Source organism: Primulina tabacum, chromosome 3 (genome assembly GCF_025594145.1).
Source record: "Primulina tabacum isolate GXHZ01 chromosome 3, ASM2559414v2, whole genome shotgun sequence".
NCBI classification, from domain to species: Eukaryota; Viridiplantae; Streptophyta; class Magnoliopsida; order Lamiales; family Gesneriaceae; genus Primulina; species Primulina tabacum.
This window is the reverse complement of record NC_134552.1, coordinates 17344273-17359653: the sequence shown is the minus strand read 5'-3', so window position 1 is coordinate 17359653 and position 15381 is coordinate 17344273. Positions and strand designations below refer to the sequence as shown.

Here is a 15381-nt window from a genome sequence, read left to right as displayed (position 1 = left end):
AGATGGTGTCGATCTGATTCATACATAGAGTGAAAAATAATATTTTTTACAAAAAATAATATTTTTTCATAGATTAAATTGGGTAATAGATCCGTCTCACGGTTAATAAAAAATTATTCTTGAGATGATCTAATACGAGTTTTTGTCAGAGGGTCTGTGGTTTATTAGACTTTGACAAATAAACAAAATAATTTTAAAATTGAAACTAAATTGGAAATTTTCTAAGTTTTTCTGAAACTAAATGGGAATTTGGGTAGACATGCAATTGCCGATCAATTTTCCATGATTCCATCTTTGGGTTGCGCCCCGCCCGAAAAAATTGCATGAACATAACTGCGATGTTATGTTATAATCGATTTAGGTGTTTGATGAAATTACTGAGCCATTATCTGAAAGATTTTGGATTTATTTACGGGCACCGTGAATGTGTGGAGGGGGATATGATTCGATGCCTTGATTAAATTCTCTTATCGCCATGTGATTCTTACTGATTAAACGAAAATTGAGGAGTTAGAGCTAGTTCGGGGTGATTTTGAAGCTATGCGGTCATATCATTGCCTTCTTGGAGTACTCTAACCGTTGAATTTCTCAAGACAGGTTGTTTTTTTTTTTTTTGAGGGGGAATTTGGATAATTTATGGAATTACTTGGGTTTAATGTAAACTAGCAAAACTCACATTTTAAGAACATTTAGCCTTTAAAGTTTTGATTTTTTTTTAATCTGACTTGAGTTAGGGGTGGGATGTGGCGAGCTTGATCTGGGTTTGAATCTGCATCGGAGGGGGAGTATAGCTTTAAAATGTATTACGTTGTTTTTACTGAGAAATTCAGCTTGGCTTAGATAACTCCCATATGTTGCTGTTACACAGAGAGCCCAATTTGGCAGACCAAATATGTGTTTTCTTGATGCATGAATTTCTAATTGAAACATCAAACGCACCCGAATGCTGTTACATGATTCAGACTTCTAGTGTCTTGGAGCTTACCGTGAAGTTCTCGGAGCTGGAGAAGAGAGTTCTTCTTGTGTTTGATCATATCAATTCTCTTGACCTGGTTTAGTGCCGAATATTTGTGCAGTCACTGGAAATGGAAGGATGTCAAATGAGAACATGAATGGTTTATTAGAAGATGACTAAAGCTAAGAGGACGAGGCCATGTTAAATTTTACGGCAGGTTCTGAACAAGATCATGTAGCGGCCGAGGAACATTCATCACTATTTTTCTTAAAGAGGCTTGAAAGTGCAATCCTAATTAGCGTATGTTGAGGTTTTTGGGACATTATAATGCCAAAGTAACAAAGAGATTCTGGAGGAATTGATCCCAGACAGATTGGTGGTGGTGGTGATAATGTACATTTTCAGTTGTGTATACCATATTGCCAGTAGGAAACTGAACAATTGTTTAGTAAGGGTATTCAACAGACCCAAGGGGCATGGCCTTTTTCTCTTAGATGTTAATATGCGACATGTTTTCGTGTTAGAGACGAGGTTTTGGTTGATTGATTTATTGTTGTACAAATGGGATGGCCTACAGTGTATCCGCTTAATCTATATCCAGGTAAGTACTATCACACACACACAAAAAAAATCTCAAAAGAAAAGGGAAAAAAAGTTCTTGAAAGACTAGTTCTAGGAATCGTATCATATTCACTTATGTTGGTTTTTAGATGAAAATTTAGTCACTGCATTTTAAATGACACTGTAATCGGACTAAAAAAGATGAACAAATAAAGGGTCAACTAGAAAATAATGAAAACAAAATCATATTGAGATTTCATTCCTAATATTGCGAGAATTTGGAAAAAAAATCAGTAGTTTGGAAAGTAATATGAGTGCAATTATTAAGACAGAAAATTTTCAAGAGGAAAAAATGTAAAGCAGGCAGACAAACTGACGCAAAGCACAAAAATACAGTGTCACATAACCCAATTTAATAAGATTACAGCAATCGCATAGGATTACAGTAATTCCTTGTAATTGCCAGTATCTGTACATAAATTGTTTCTGTATGAGTCTTGAATGCAAAATCATCTTTTTGGATTTTACTTGCCGAAAGCCATTCTCTTATTTAAGAGCGTTCTTCCAAAACATTGCAAACAATTTTCTACGCCGGAGTCATGCCACCAAAATCCTATTCACGAGATAAATTTTTTCAAGCATATAAAGCCACGTTTCCAGGCTGCTGCATGTTTTCCGTTCTGCACGAAAGCCGAGTCATTTTCTCACGTCGTTCCAACATAAAACGACCCTCTTGTGTACGTTTGAAGTTCGAATAACAAGAGTGTTATTTTCTTAAAATTTGAGGAGTTAACAGAAAATGGCCGCTCCAAGTTCTGAAGTAAGAGACGTGAGCGCTGATGTTGCTTGGAATGCAGAAATGGAGGAGGAGTTGAAGAGAGTACTTCTTGAATATGGAAATGGGCTTCTTAAGCCTGGTGATTCTATTGAGGAGCTTCTAAGGAAACTTGATGTAAGTCCTCATTATCCCTTTCTCATTTAATTGACGTATCCCTTTATGCATGTCTATGGTTACTGCAAAAAAGTTTGGCTTAATGGGTCTTTGATACCGAGATTCAAGCTTTTTGAGAATTGGTGATTGGTGATTTTCTTTTTCCCTATTCAGAATGTATATGTTTGGTTATCCTTGTGATAATCTTGTTGTTGATGTGAAGTTTTTCGAGTTTGATGATGTTTTATAATCAAATATTTTTAACATCATTTGAAGAATGATGAATGCTTCATTGTCAAATCTCTCTAATTCTCAATGATCACCTCGTCAAAGATGTATCCTTGAGGAGATTAATTGCAATAATTTGTAAAATTGCAACAATTTTCTGAAGAAAGCAAGATAAGGGTGTTAATTTCACCGTTCCAGACCGAGGTACAACTGATTTTAATAACCGGATCTTCAACGTGTTTTAGAATCTGATGAGAACTGGGAAATGATCGAGATTTAACATCGTTGGAATTTTCATTTCTTTTGGGTATGCTGAAAACATTAGAATCAACTCAGTATTGAACTCTGATTTCTTATCGGCCTCTCAGAAACTAGAGCATCTTCTTCAACATTTAATGCAAGAACGCAAGCCATTGATAGAAATGGCACTTAAACCTGCCGAAGAGGCATTAATTTCCAATGCCCTTATGAGACATGAGGAAGTCGATGTCAGAATTACAGTGGTGTCCTGCATCAGCGAGATCATAAGAATAACAGCACCTAAAGAACCCTATAACGAAGACCAAATGAAGGTAATTCTGAGCTTGTTATGATGTTCTTTCATTTTTCATCTATCAGCTTCTGTTGTTTTAAATTACTCAAAAAAACATTTATCATCTCATCTTCTCCAAAGGTCATGTACAGTAGTTGATCAAATTTTCTCTGGTTTTTCTGCAGGATTATTTTAAGCTTGTTAATATCGCTTACCAAAAATTGCCTTCCCTTGCTGGTCGTGCTTATTCAAAAGCTGTTTCAACCATTCAGGACTGTTTCCTCTTGTCATACATGTGTTCTAATGTTTGACTTTGAGTTGCATGATACAGTAGTTGAAATGTTCCACCTATTTTTGGATGGAATTCAGTAATGCTCTCACACTTTATTTCCTCAGTTTTTCTATTCCAAACATGAATTATCTCTCACTTACTAGCATTTCTTCCTCGCTAACATTAGATCGAGCCATCCACAAGAAATTCCCTCTAGCATGGAACACATTATGGTTCTAATGATTCAAAATGCTGGGGATTCTGAAGAGTTTGCGCTGGAGGCTGCTAAGATCCTTCTTTCTACTCTGAAGAAGGGAAATGAAGTACACCTGCTTTATGGTTTTAGATTTATTTTCATTGACTTTAGTATTTCATACCATCTTTTTTATCCTCTCAATTTTTTGCTTTCAGAATGTTTCACCATGCGCCTTCCAGCTTGCGAGAAAGGTATACGAGAAATGTGCCAATGACCTGAAAAATTATCTCCCAGAAGCTGTTAGACACATGGGAGTAGCAGTTCAGGAGTATGATGATGTTGTTATATCGTCATTGCATGGCACAATTCAAAGTGATGACATGGTGTGTTTCTCTAGTAATTATGCAGATTATTCATCAATGATAGATTAATTATGCATTTTAATTAGACTGAAAACAACATTTTCGAATGTTTAAATTCAGTTTGCTTTGAATTTTAAACGTAGAGTATTAGCAAATCAGAATTGTGATTCTGTGTTTGTTCTGTTGGCATGAAAAATGAATCCCAAGATTGGAGATTTATCTTTTTTTTTTCCCCTGTTATTTAGTATATCCAAGAGTTTCCTTTTCATGGGGGTTTTTAGTTTCACTGTTTCACACTAGTCTTGTTTCCTTCATGTTTGGATACTCGGTCATCATTAGCAGCCATATATATTATTCTATTATAATTGCAGGTCGGATAGAAAATTATTTCTTCAATATTTGTTTAGCGGTAGCCGGTACGTTCAAGCCATCCTCTAGTAGGACTCCTTAGATTTTACCAAATCAAAATTCTTCTCTCAACATGTCTCTTATCATCCATCTTAATCAGCCACTGTCTATGTATAATCCAGCAAATATAAATGGATCGAATATTCGAATTAAGGGCAAATGGCATTATATATTGTGTTCTATTATTATTAGAAAATCAGATGGAAAATTATTTCTTCGATATTCGTTTACCGATAGCCGGTACGTTCAAGCCATCCTCCTCCTCTGTTTCCGTGGATTTTACCCAATCAAAATTCATCTCTCAATACTCTGTCTCATATCATCCATTGAAATCAGCCACTGTCTGTGAATTCCCCAACAAAAATAAAAGGATCAAATTTTGGATAATGGTTTGATTGGTTATACCATCGAGCCAGATTTAGCAAATCCTGGTTAGTGGACGTTGAAAGTAGATAATCAATAGCCATGAAGTGGCTGATAAAATCGATAGATCCAAAATTTGATTGGACCTATCTATTCTACAAAATGCCTCAAGAGATGCATTATAAATTGCAAAGTTCATCTCAATGAATTGAATTTCGTTCCTCTATTCGTAATAAACAGCAAGGCAATAAATGAGTGATGGAGCAAGTTAATGAGCTGGTTGTATTATGGCAAGAACTAGATTTGTCTTGCACAATATAGATTGGAATAGTTTGCTCACAATATACTTTAACCAAATGCTTGAAAACGAGAGTTTTTCATTTCTTCAAGGACTAAATGAAGATTTAGAATACTTCAGAGGTGAATCGTTGGAACAAGGCCTCTTCTCTCCATTCATGAAGCTTTTGAGTGACTCAAGATGGGAGAAAACTTTAAAAGGATTGTGCTACGTTCCACAAATATTGAGAATACTCGACTTGTTTCAGATTTTGAAACCACCCAAAACTGAAACCACAAGTCAAAGGAAAAAGAGATGCGGTGTGATCGGTGCGACAAACCTTTATCACGTTTGTCTTTGAAGATGATGACTGGCGGTTCCAAGGAAAGAAATGGTCTCTACTATCTCTAGGTCCGCTTCAAATCCTCAATAACTTCTAAAAATTCTTTCTTCTCATTCTCAAATCAGATGTTATTCTTTGGCATCAACGCTTTGATAAATCCTAGTTTCAATTATTTAAAATATCTGTACCTAGACTTATTTATCAATAAGGACATTCTTTGTTTCGAATGTAAACACGTATTTTTGCCAAACATTTACAAAAGTATCAGTTTTCAACTTGTTCACGGTAATGTTTGGGGTCTTGCATGATCTCCAAATATCTTTGAAATAAAGTTGTTTATTACATCCATCAATATTCGTACTTATTGTGTTGGATTTGTCCCATGGAAAGAAAATATGAAACCTATTTCATATTCAAACACTTCTTGAATATTTTTCAAACATCTGCTCAAAGTCTTCTAGTTACAATGGCAATGAATATTTTATTAATAATCTTACAAATTAAGATATCTCTTGCTGAGGCTCGTGTGCTTACACGCTTAAACAAGATAGGATTTAGGGAGAAAAATTGTCACATTGTTGAGGTAAACTATACTATCACATTTACTAATAATCTCCAAATGTTTTTGCGGTCGAGGCTATGTTAACTGCCGCAAATCTTATCATTAGACTTCCCTTATGGCTCTTCAATCTGAACTCTTCTCTACTCAACTAGAAAATTATTTTCCTCATAAGACTACTCGATTATCTTCCTTAAATATTTGGATCCGGTATATTTTGTATAATTCAAACTCGGATAGTGGCAAACTTTATCAAAGAGCAGTCATCTTCTAGGGGCGTCATCTTCCCAAAGAGTGTACAAATGTTATTTCCAATCATAAAAGCAATTTTATGTGCCTTGCAGCTCCAATTATCTTGAAAACCGGTAATTCTAACCTCAATGTTCCTTTTCAAGAAGAGAACTGAGGGAAGGAACCTATTTGGATCCATACATTTCCATTTCAATCTCTTTTCATTATCTTGTTTTATATCTAGAAGAGCTCGCCATACATCAGTATGAACCCATACTAGTAGACCCTATCACAGTTCTCTTGCGATCGTTAAGCAAATCGAAACCGTCATTCGAAAATCGAAACTCGTTATTATTGAATCTAACCCCTATTATTTATTTTTTGATTAATATTAAATAATCATAATATTTTGTAACTAATTATTAAATAATTAACTTTAGTTGGTTTACCTCACAAATTGTACTGTTATTTTTTCCCGACCACTAAAATTTAAAAGAATAAATGATAGTTCATATCGGTTCAAACCGTAACCAAACTAGAAGCGAAATCGTTAGGAACTGGAGCCAGAACCGCATCCAAGTAGTTCCATTATGATCCCTCTTGTGGTTCCACCTTTCATTGAAAGTGGAACCAGCAGATTTAGAATCGTTGTCAGGTTGGTACATATTAGTGACAAATGAGATGACAACATGGGGTATGCTTCTAGTTTATTATGGAAGTCTATTCTAGTACTAGCGAGCTAGAAATGGTAAGTATTTGTTCAGTAGCTTGAGGAGTTAATGAATCCCAAAATATCTTTCATTAATAAATAGTATATCTGATATAATCCTTTCATATTGGTTTGTTAGTTTTATAGTATATTTTGTTTATTTTATCTTAGGAATCTTTTTTATGATTACGGGTTTATGTATTGTATTCAATTATGATGAATAATCAGATCATTATCTCATCAATATTTGTTTCATGTGCGATATCGAAGAAAGATTTTCTTTCTGTGAAGCTGTCAATTTTGTTGGGCTTCTAGGTCTGACCAGAATAGCATCTAAAAACTTATGTGTGTAAATCCGATGTAGACTTGTAATCAGATAATTTAATAAAAAATATCCTGGGGAAGTTATTGTGTGACTATCGAATGACAATTACAAGGTCTACAGGGAAGTTACTGTGTATATATAGTGATTCTATACTGGCTGACAAGTAGCTCCATGTTTTTATGGTATTGGCAGTACATTGCTGTTTTTTTAAGTGTCTTGGATTCTTACGATCAGTTTACTTTCCTAATGCTGATGGATATTTGTGTTTTTATACCTGGAATATCTGTCTTCCTTACTAGTATTTGGTTAGAACTGTCTTCCGCAATATATTTTTGGTATTTATAGTTATGACTATGTTCACATGACATGCAATATGAAAACGAGAAATGGTTCCATTATACCAATTTAGATACTCTAGCGTGGTTTCTTTCTATAACTATTTACAAAGCAGTAATTGCCATTTTATATGTTTGGTGGAACGATGTTAAGCAGAATTAAGTCCATGCTTATGTATAATATTTTTCAAAGGTGACCTTGCTACTATGGTCTGCAATGACCAAATATTAGTTTGTGTTTTCTCGCTTTTTCTAGAATGCTAAGGAGATCGGAACAGATGCTTGTGGTCGTGGAGAAGTTAGTGTGGCAGGAGATCTTGTATTGTCTAATTTAGTGGAGAAGAATTGTAGTGATCAAATCAATAGGCGAGAGAATGTCCTCCAAGAGGCTAAAGACAAGGGAATAGAAGCTTATTTTCATGGAGAAGTTAATCTAACTGAAGATGGTGGATTGTCTAAGCTGGTAGAGAACAATGGCAATGATAATCTGCAGGTTAATGAGAATACCAACGAATGTCGTGCAGTGGTGACACACGTAGGTGATCAAATCAATCAGCAAGAACGTGTTTTAGACAGAAATAAATCCACATCCGGACCAGATGTTGATAGGATAAATTCTGACATTTTAATTGATAGTAATTGCCTTGGAGAAGGGAATTCATCCCAAGGTGTTAGCTCCTCCTGGATGCCATTTGAACAAGTTTCTCTTGTGAAACATCATGATGTAAAACACAATGATGATTTTTTGGAGAAGAATAATTCTACAGACACGATCATAAATGGCCCACCCGTTGAAGTAGGAGACACACATCACATGCAACAAGAATTGAAAGGAGACGATTCTCCAATACTGAAAAAACGGATTCGAAAACCAAGCTCTGTAATAAGAGCAGAAGAGGGATACGATCCTTTATGGATGTTATGTGAATGTGCATCAACTGAGGACTCTCATCACTGGAAGAATAGCAGGAATAAAAACACAATTTCCAAGTCATCACAGTTATCCTCAAGTCCTGTGAGGGAACCAGTGAATGCTGAATTGAAACCTCAGAAGATGTTTAGCCAAGAGAAGAAAGATGGAACACTTGATGAGGACAATGGTCAATTTTGTTTGTCGACAGCAGTAAATAATTTGAGCAAAACAATGACTTCAAAAGATATTACTGACGAGGAACGCATAAATGAGACTGAGAAAAGGTCTGGGAAAATTTTACATGCTTGTATGACTAATGGGATACTGAAAAATCCAATGAAAAGCAAGAGATTCACTGCCAAGGTAGCTCCTAGAAAGAAAGTGAGGAGCACAACCATAGTTCTCGAGGCAGCGACTTCAAACGATTCAGTTGAGTTAAAAAATTCAAAGGAAAGCTAAGCAAGGTCAGAGATAAAAGATTACCAGCCAACAGCATTGACGGGATCTCAAAAAAGTTGGAAAAAGGACTAGGAACTTCGAGCAAGGTAGATAATGCAGAAAAGGAACTGAGCAAGAATGTTACAGCTGAGGATCTATCAGGAGATAGCCTGGTAAAGGTTATATCTTAGTTGGCTATATCTAGTTGCAATTCATGTGTAAAAGTATTTTCTCTGTTGTTGGAATTTTACGTCATACACGTCTTTAATGGTGTGCAGACATTGGTTTCTCAATCAAGAAACAAATCACCTCAGGGGGAATCTCATTCTGTGGAAATCTCTAATCCACAGTACCAGAAGGTAGTTATCTTACCCAAGGAAAAGGTCCGTCTTGGTTAATTATCTCGATATTTACCCAATATTTGATCTCCCTATCTTTCCAATTTCCAAGCAATTGTTTGATAAATGCATGGATAGTTTATGATTGAATGTGAACCTAAATTGTTGATGATAAGGGATAGCATCCGATTAATTTTCTCTCAGTTTATCCGATAAAATATCCTTATATCCTCATGCTACTCTATAAAGTGTAGTAGCTAGCTAGATCCACTTGGTGATGCGTTACGGAATCTAAATTCGGGTTTCCTATACATCAGCATATATATAGTGCTTCAAAAAATCCATGGGAAATGCCAAAAAAACATCGCAAATATTTTTCCTAATGATTAGTGTTTACTCAAAATAACTAAAAATGTTGTACAATCCAACTCCAATCTCCATTTTCTTTTCTGTTTGCCAATCTAATTTTTCTTTTGAATTTATACCCAAGAGCGGCACGAATGTATATTTTTTCATGGAGTTTTTATGCAATCCAATTTAGGATATCAATTTTTTCTGTTTTTGTAGTAAATGTGATGTATGTCTACATTTTATCATGGCATTTATAATTTCAATCTTTTCCTTTCTCGATATTCAACTCAATGATGAGGTGGTGAAATGATCGAATTCAGATTTCTTCCAAGAAAAAAAGGCAACATTCTTTGGCCAAGAAAGCTCCAAATGAGACAAGTAAGGGAAAGACAGTTGTTTCTGAGAATCTAACTGGAAATATCACTGTCAAGGTATAACTGAGTTGAATAGATTTTGCAATGTTATCATGTCGAATTAGTCTCTTTACTTATTTCCTTATACATCTGTGGAGCTGCGCAGACTTTGGCTAAAACCACATCCTCTAAAGAAGATTTTCATTCTGATGATATCTCCAACCTAAAACAACATAGGAGCAATCTCCCAATCAAAGAAAAGGTATTGCTTTATTGATGGCCTTGCTGTACTTGATTTGTGGTCACACTAGCTGTTAAATTTATAAACGTGGGTTTATCTGCTGAGCGTTCTTCAAAACTCTTGATGATCAGGGAAAAATATTGGAATTGTTTTCTATTTATTTGCCTCCTTGAAATATTTGTTACTTCCCCCTGCTGCTGCTTTTGTTTCCTGATGTATATCAATGGGATTGCTTCCTTGTGGTAAGGATTCAATGAGTCTAAAAAGTGTTTTCCCCTGCAGCATTTTATCATATTTACATATCTGCAAAATATTTGAAGCACTCGGAGTCATCATTAGGTGGCACTGATAATTTGTTTGTATCTAATCTGTCTTAGAAGATGGTCTCTGCAAATTTAATATTGTCGAGTAAGAAAATATGGTGTATGGATAACCAAAAATGTTGTAATGTTCACAAACTTAATGCAATTATTTGTTAAGGCTCACAAGCATTTAATGATACTTCGCTACAAGATTGTCATTTATTTGCTTTTTTCTAAGTTTTCATGCTTATCATTTTTTATGATATTTTTCCCTTTTCCTCTTTTCATAGTTGATGATTTCTATCTTCCAATGTTTTTTTATATTCAACGTTGCTACTATGGTGTTCGACTGATTCCAGAATCATTCAAAGAAAAGGAAACATTCTTTGTCCAAGAAAGCTCTTGGAGAAACGTGTAAAGGGCAGATTGTGTCTGAGATTCAAATGGGAGATATCATTGCCAAGGTAGTAACTGACATGAACGAAGTAGCTAGAGTTTATTGTGACTATGCAGTTTTTTAAATCTTATTTTTTCTAAATTAATATGATGTGTTGTCTCTAGACTTCCGAGGTAAATGGTTCCAAAAAAAGCAATGATGAGAATCTGGTTGGCTGCAAAATAAAAGTTTGGTGGCCTCTGGATGAGACGTAAGTGCTTCAAGTCATTGTAGCTTGACAGCGTGGATATAAATACACAATTTCTTGATTTGCCATGTACATTAGCACTTCAAGCAGTGAGAATAATCTTTTTGCCCGATGACTTTGTCTCATTTTATAGGTATTACGAAGGAAAAGTTACATCTTTTGACCATTTGAAGAAGGCACACAAGGTAAAAATTTCATATGTAGCTGTATATGTATTCCTAGTTGTATCTGTTTTATCATAATAACTTACTTTGACATGTTCAAATTCTCTATGCACTTACATAAGTTACCTCACAGTCTGCACTTGCAAATCCAGAATGATACTGTTTTTAGGCGTTAACTCTAAACTTATTGTGGTATTATCTTAATTTGTCAATAAGACTACCAGGACATATCAACTTTAGATTGTCTAAAGCACTAAATCTTTTTTTCTAATTTTGATTGCCATCATTTTATCACTTCATTCAGGTTGATTATGATGACGGTGAAACAGAAATACTGGACCTTACGAAGGAGCGTTGGGAAGTGATAGATGATTATAATTTGTCCAGTCATGTGGGTGTTGCTGTTACTTTTCTGTTTGCGCTCTTTTATATTATTCTGTTATGTAACAAGGGTGTTCTTTTTCTATCAATCTAACAGGAACAGAGGACTGTTCCACCACCTCCTAGCGCCTCAAGAGTCGTGTATGTATATTTTCAACTTGATTGCTATTTCTTAGGCTAATCAATCTATAATGTTTTTACTTGATTTAATCACAAATTTTCTTTCTATTTGGTGTTCACTTTCCTTTTTGTTCTTATGTTCTAGAGGTAGTAACTAGTAAGTTGTCTCTTGGTTGTGCTTATTTATTTGTCTATCAAACTTTATCCTGAAACTCCAATGGTTTAATTTTATTGACGACTTTTATAGAGCTGCAAAAGTGTTACGGGTTTGGGTTAAAGAGCAGTTGGTTGGGTCCAAATAGGGTATTAGGGTAGTTATAGAAATAGTATAATAAAAGAGGGGGATAGTTATTAGGGGAGTAGTTTTGTTTTGGGAGTAACATTGCTGGCAGTTGCTTGGGAGAGGGAAGATCATTCTGTGAGAATATTTTCTGCTCCAAGGGGCCACACTCTTTGTGAAGATTGGTCATTAACTTATGTAATTTTTCTCTTTTAGTTAATAAATTATAGTTTCTCTTATAATTGTGTTTTGAGTTTGTATCAAAAGTGATTGAAACATATTACCTAGTTGGAACGCCTTTTGAAATCTCTTTGAATCATTTCTCTCTCTTTTAAGTAAATGAAATGGCGTCGATAGTACCATCGCATGCACTTATATGTGATGTGAAGACAAAGACCTAAATTTATTTGGATATTTCATTGCTTAATTTGCTGTCTTAAGATGCTTAACCACCCCCATGTTTTACATTGTAAGGCTGGCTTTCAGTTTAATTGCTGCGAAAATTCTTTAAAGCCAACCGGATGACTAGAGAAGAAACTAAAAGGATTCATACATCAATTTCTTATTTCCTGTCCTGTTTTCTTGTGCATCCGACTTCAAACGCTGCTAACTTGTGTGGAAATATTTTTTTCTTTTGCTTTTAATATCTCAGATCCTGTAGTCGAAAAAGAAAATCTTCTCGTTCTTCGGAGACGAAACTGAAGGTGAGAGTTCTTTTCTGAAGAAACTCTAATGTGGATTTGAGTTGACTGGGATAGAACGTAATACAGTTCTTTTAGCTCAAGTGTTTCGAAGTAATATTCTTGCATAGGTCGATACTCCATGGATTGTGCACAAAATGTGCAATATAAAATTTATAGATAATTTTGACTGTAATTTTTTAATCAATCGTTTAATTGTTGTATTAGGGACATAAAATGTGCAACATAAATAAATTTTATTATTGTTGTGTTAGGGGCTATGGAAACAAATTCTGGGTTGATTCTTCTCATCTTTCATGGGATGGAATTCTTTGGAAACTGTTGTATCTATATATGTACTCATTGACTGAATCTATTCTTTTTGTAAGTATTATTGTTTCACTGTTTTATATGCTTTCAAGCTGCTATAATGTTTAAAGTATTCAAATTAAAATTTTGTCGTTTCGAAAGTGTTTAATTTTTGCTGTTCAAAAAAAATTTGTATAATTTCCAAATGAAATCTGTGTCACATAAATGAATGGACATCAATTTTAAGAATCTTAGGGTTATTCACTAGTTTCCTCAAAAGATGTTATAATTATTATTTTTTTATTCACTAGTTTCCTCAAAAGATGTCATAATTATTATTTCTTTTAAAAAATATGAAACACAGAGAAGATAAAACAAACTTATACAAGAAATTCTCATTAGAAAAATGTCAATGATGTTAAAAGTAAAAATTTACGGTAAAAAGTAAAACTCTCAAACTCACAAAATATATTAAACTACATGTCTTTATAAAAAAAAAATTCACTCAACTGTGTTCTTCTTGACAAATTGAGAGATCTATTTAAAGAATTTTTTTTGTAAATAATCCAAAAATAAATACATCATTACATACATCATAACACACTAATTTTCAATATTTACAACTCTTATTTTCAACATTCAATAATTTCAACTCTTTATTTTTAACACAACTCTTTATTGTCAACACTCACTTTTGTGATGATGATCGTAATATAATGATTGTCTTCATTACGTGTTTTTATACCGTCTCGTTAAAAACTTTACTAGGAAAAACTCTTTGGGATAGAAACCATAGTAAGGAAAAAAGAGTGCAGTCACGTAAATTCTCCCTCATGTTAAAACGAATGATTCTTCACAAATTTCATAGATTGCGCATCCCAATGTTATATATATCCTTTCTGAATATTATCGTAGGAAGTGACTTTTTGAAGAGATCTGATGAGTTTTTACTTGATTGAATGTAACGAATATCGATATCTTTATTCTTCTCAAACTCTTGGGTGAATGCGAAGAAATTAGGGGGAATATGTTTAGTTCTGCCGCTTTTTATGTATCCCTCTTTCATTTGAACAATACATGCAACATTATCTTCATATAGTATCACAAGATTCTTGTCGAATTATAATTCACATGAGATTTGGATATGTTCGGTCATTGATTTTAGCAACACACATTCACGGCTTGCTTCATGTAGTGCAATAATCTCGGCATGATTTGATGAAGTTGTTACGAGTATTTGTTTCTGTGAACGCCAAGAAATTGCAGTGCCTCCACGAGTAAATACATATCCGGTTTGGGAACATGCATTGTGTGGATCAGATAAATACCCAGCATCAGCATAATCAATTATGCTTTGATTGATGTCTTTTGAATACAAAAATCCCAAATCTGTCGTTCCTCGTAGATAACGGAGTATATGTTTAATTTCGTTCGAGTGTCTATTTGTTGGATATGAGCTAAATCTTGCCAATAAATTTACACCAAAAGATATATCAGGTCTTGTACAATTTGCAAACATATCTTGTGTACTTAACGGTTTAAATATTGTTTTAAAACTGATTTCAGTTCGAGCTATTATCAGTTCAGTTCTCACCATAACTGAACTGATATATGCAAGAACTGATCCCATTATTTTAGTTATTCAGTTTACACAAGTTAAAAACTTTAAACTGATTAGCTTTCTTAACGAATGATTATTTCGAGTATTTTTCGTTTGGTTTAAAACCAAATTCGATCTAATTCATCGGTGTTTACATTCTTAGAACACAAGTTATTGCATCTCATTGAGAATATTGTGTTTGAAGCACTTTCAAAGGTGTCCGAACCGATCCATCATAATTAATCTGAGTTAATATGCTTGAAAAAAATCTATTTTTTTTCTACTATAAATATCTTATTTTGACTAAAAATATTCTAAAATAATTAATTATAACAAAAGTATTGTAAAGATTGACAGTTCCAGATAATCAATAAATTTATTTACAAAATAAAGTCTTAAAATAAAATTTGATATAATTATGTTACAGTTTAATTAGATCAAATAAAACTTATAGGAAATAATTTTATGTTAATAATGAATTTATACTTATATTCTCAATCAGCTAATAAATTTATCTCATAAATTTTTTGATCAGTTAACTTTATATTACGAGTAAAATGATGTTTTTAGATAAACGTTTTAATTCACTAAATTTTGGATAAGAAATCTATAGAGTATATATATATTTTTTGTTTTAAGGCAAAAATTTGTGTGAGACGGTCTCACGGGTCGTATTTTGTG

General features: G+C 33.8%; 1 protein-coding gene across 1 annotated transcript; it reads left to right on the top strand.

The window, feature by feature from the left end:
- The first annotated feature begins 233 nt into the window (after positions 1 to 233).
- On the top strand, positions 234 to 11805 carry LOC142538532 (sister chromatid cohesion protein PDS5 homolog D-like). The gene is made up of 15 exons (XM_075643848.1): positions 234 to 1556; positions 2313 to 2468; positions 3044 to 3247; positions 3393 to 3512; positions 3643 to 3801; positions 3890 to 4057; positions 7843 to 8862; positions 9015 to 9110; positions 9216 to 9296; positions 9947 to 10057; positions 10146 to 10241; positions 10882 to 10986; positions 11084 to 11169; positions 11300 to 11351; positions 11635 to 11805. The coding sequence occupies exons 1-15, from the start codon at positions 1347 to 1349 to the stop codon at positions 11803 to 11805; spliced, it is 2835 nt and encodes a 944-aa protein (XP_075499963.1). The 5' UTR covers positions 234 to 1346.
- The last annotated feature ends 3576 nt before the right edge of the window (positions 11806 to 15381 follow it).

Excerpts from the sequence above, each read along its gene's own strand:
- LOC142538532 (XM_075643848.1), top strand. The coding sequence starts at position 1,347 with ATGTACATTTTCAGTTGTGTATACCATATTGCCAGTAGGAAACTGAAC. Across the intron at positions 2,469-3,043 it reads AGCTTCTAAGGAAACTTGAT|AAACTAGAGCATCTTCTTCA; the intron begins GTAAGTCCTCAT and ends TCGGCCTCTCAG. Across the intron at positions 10,058-10,145 it reads CTGGAAATATCACTGTCAAG|ACTTTGGCTAAAACCACATC; the intron begins GTATAACTGAGT and ends GGAGCTGCGCAG.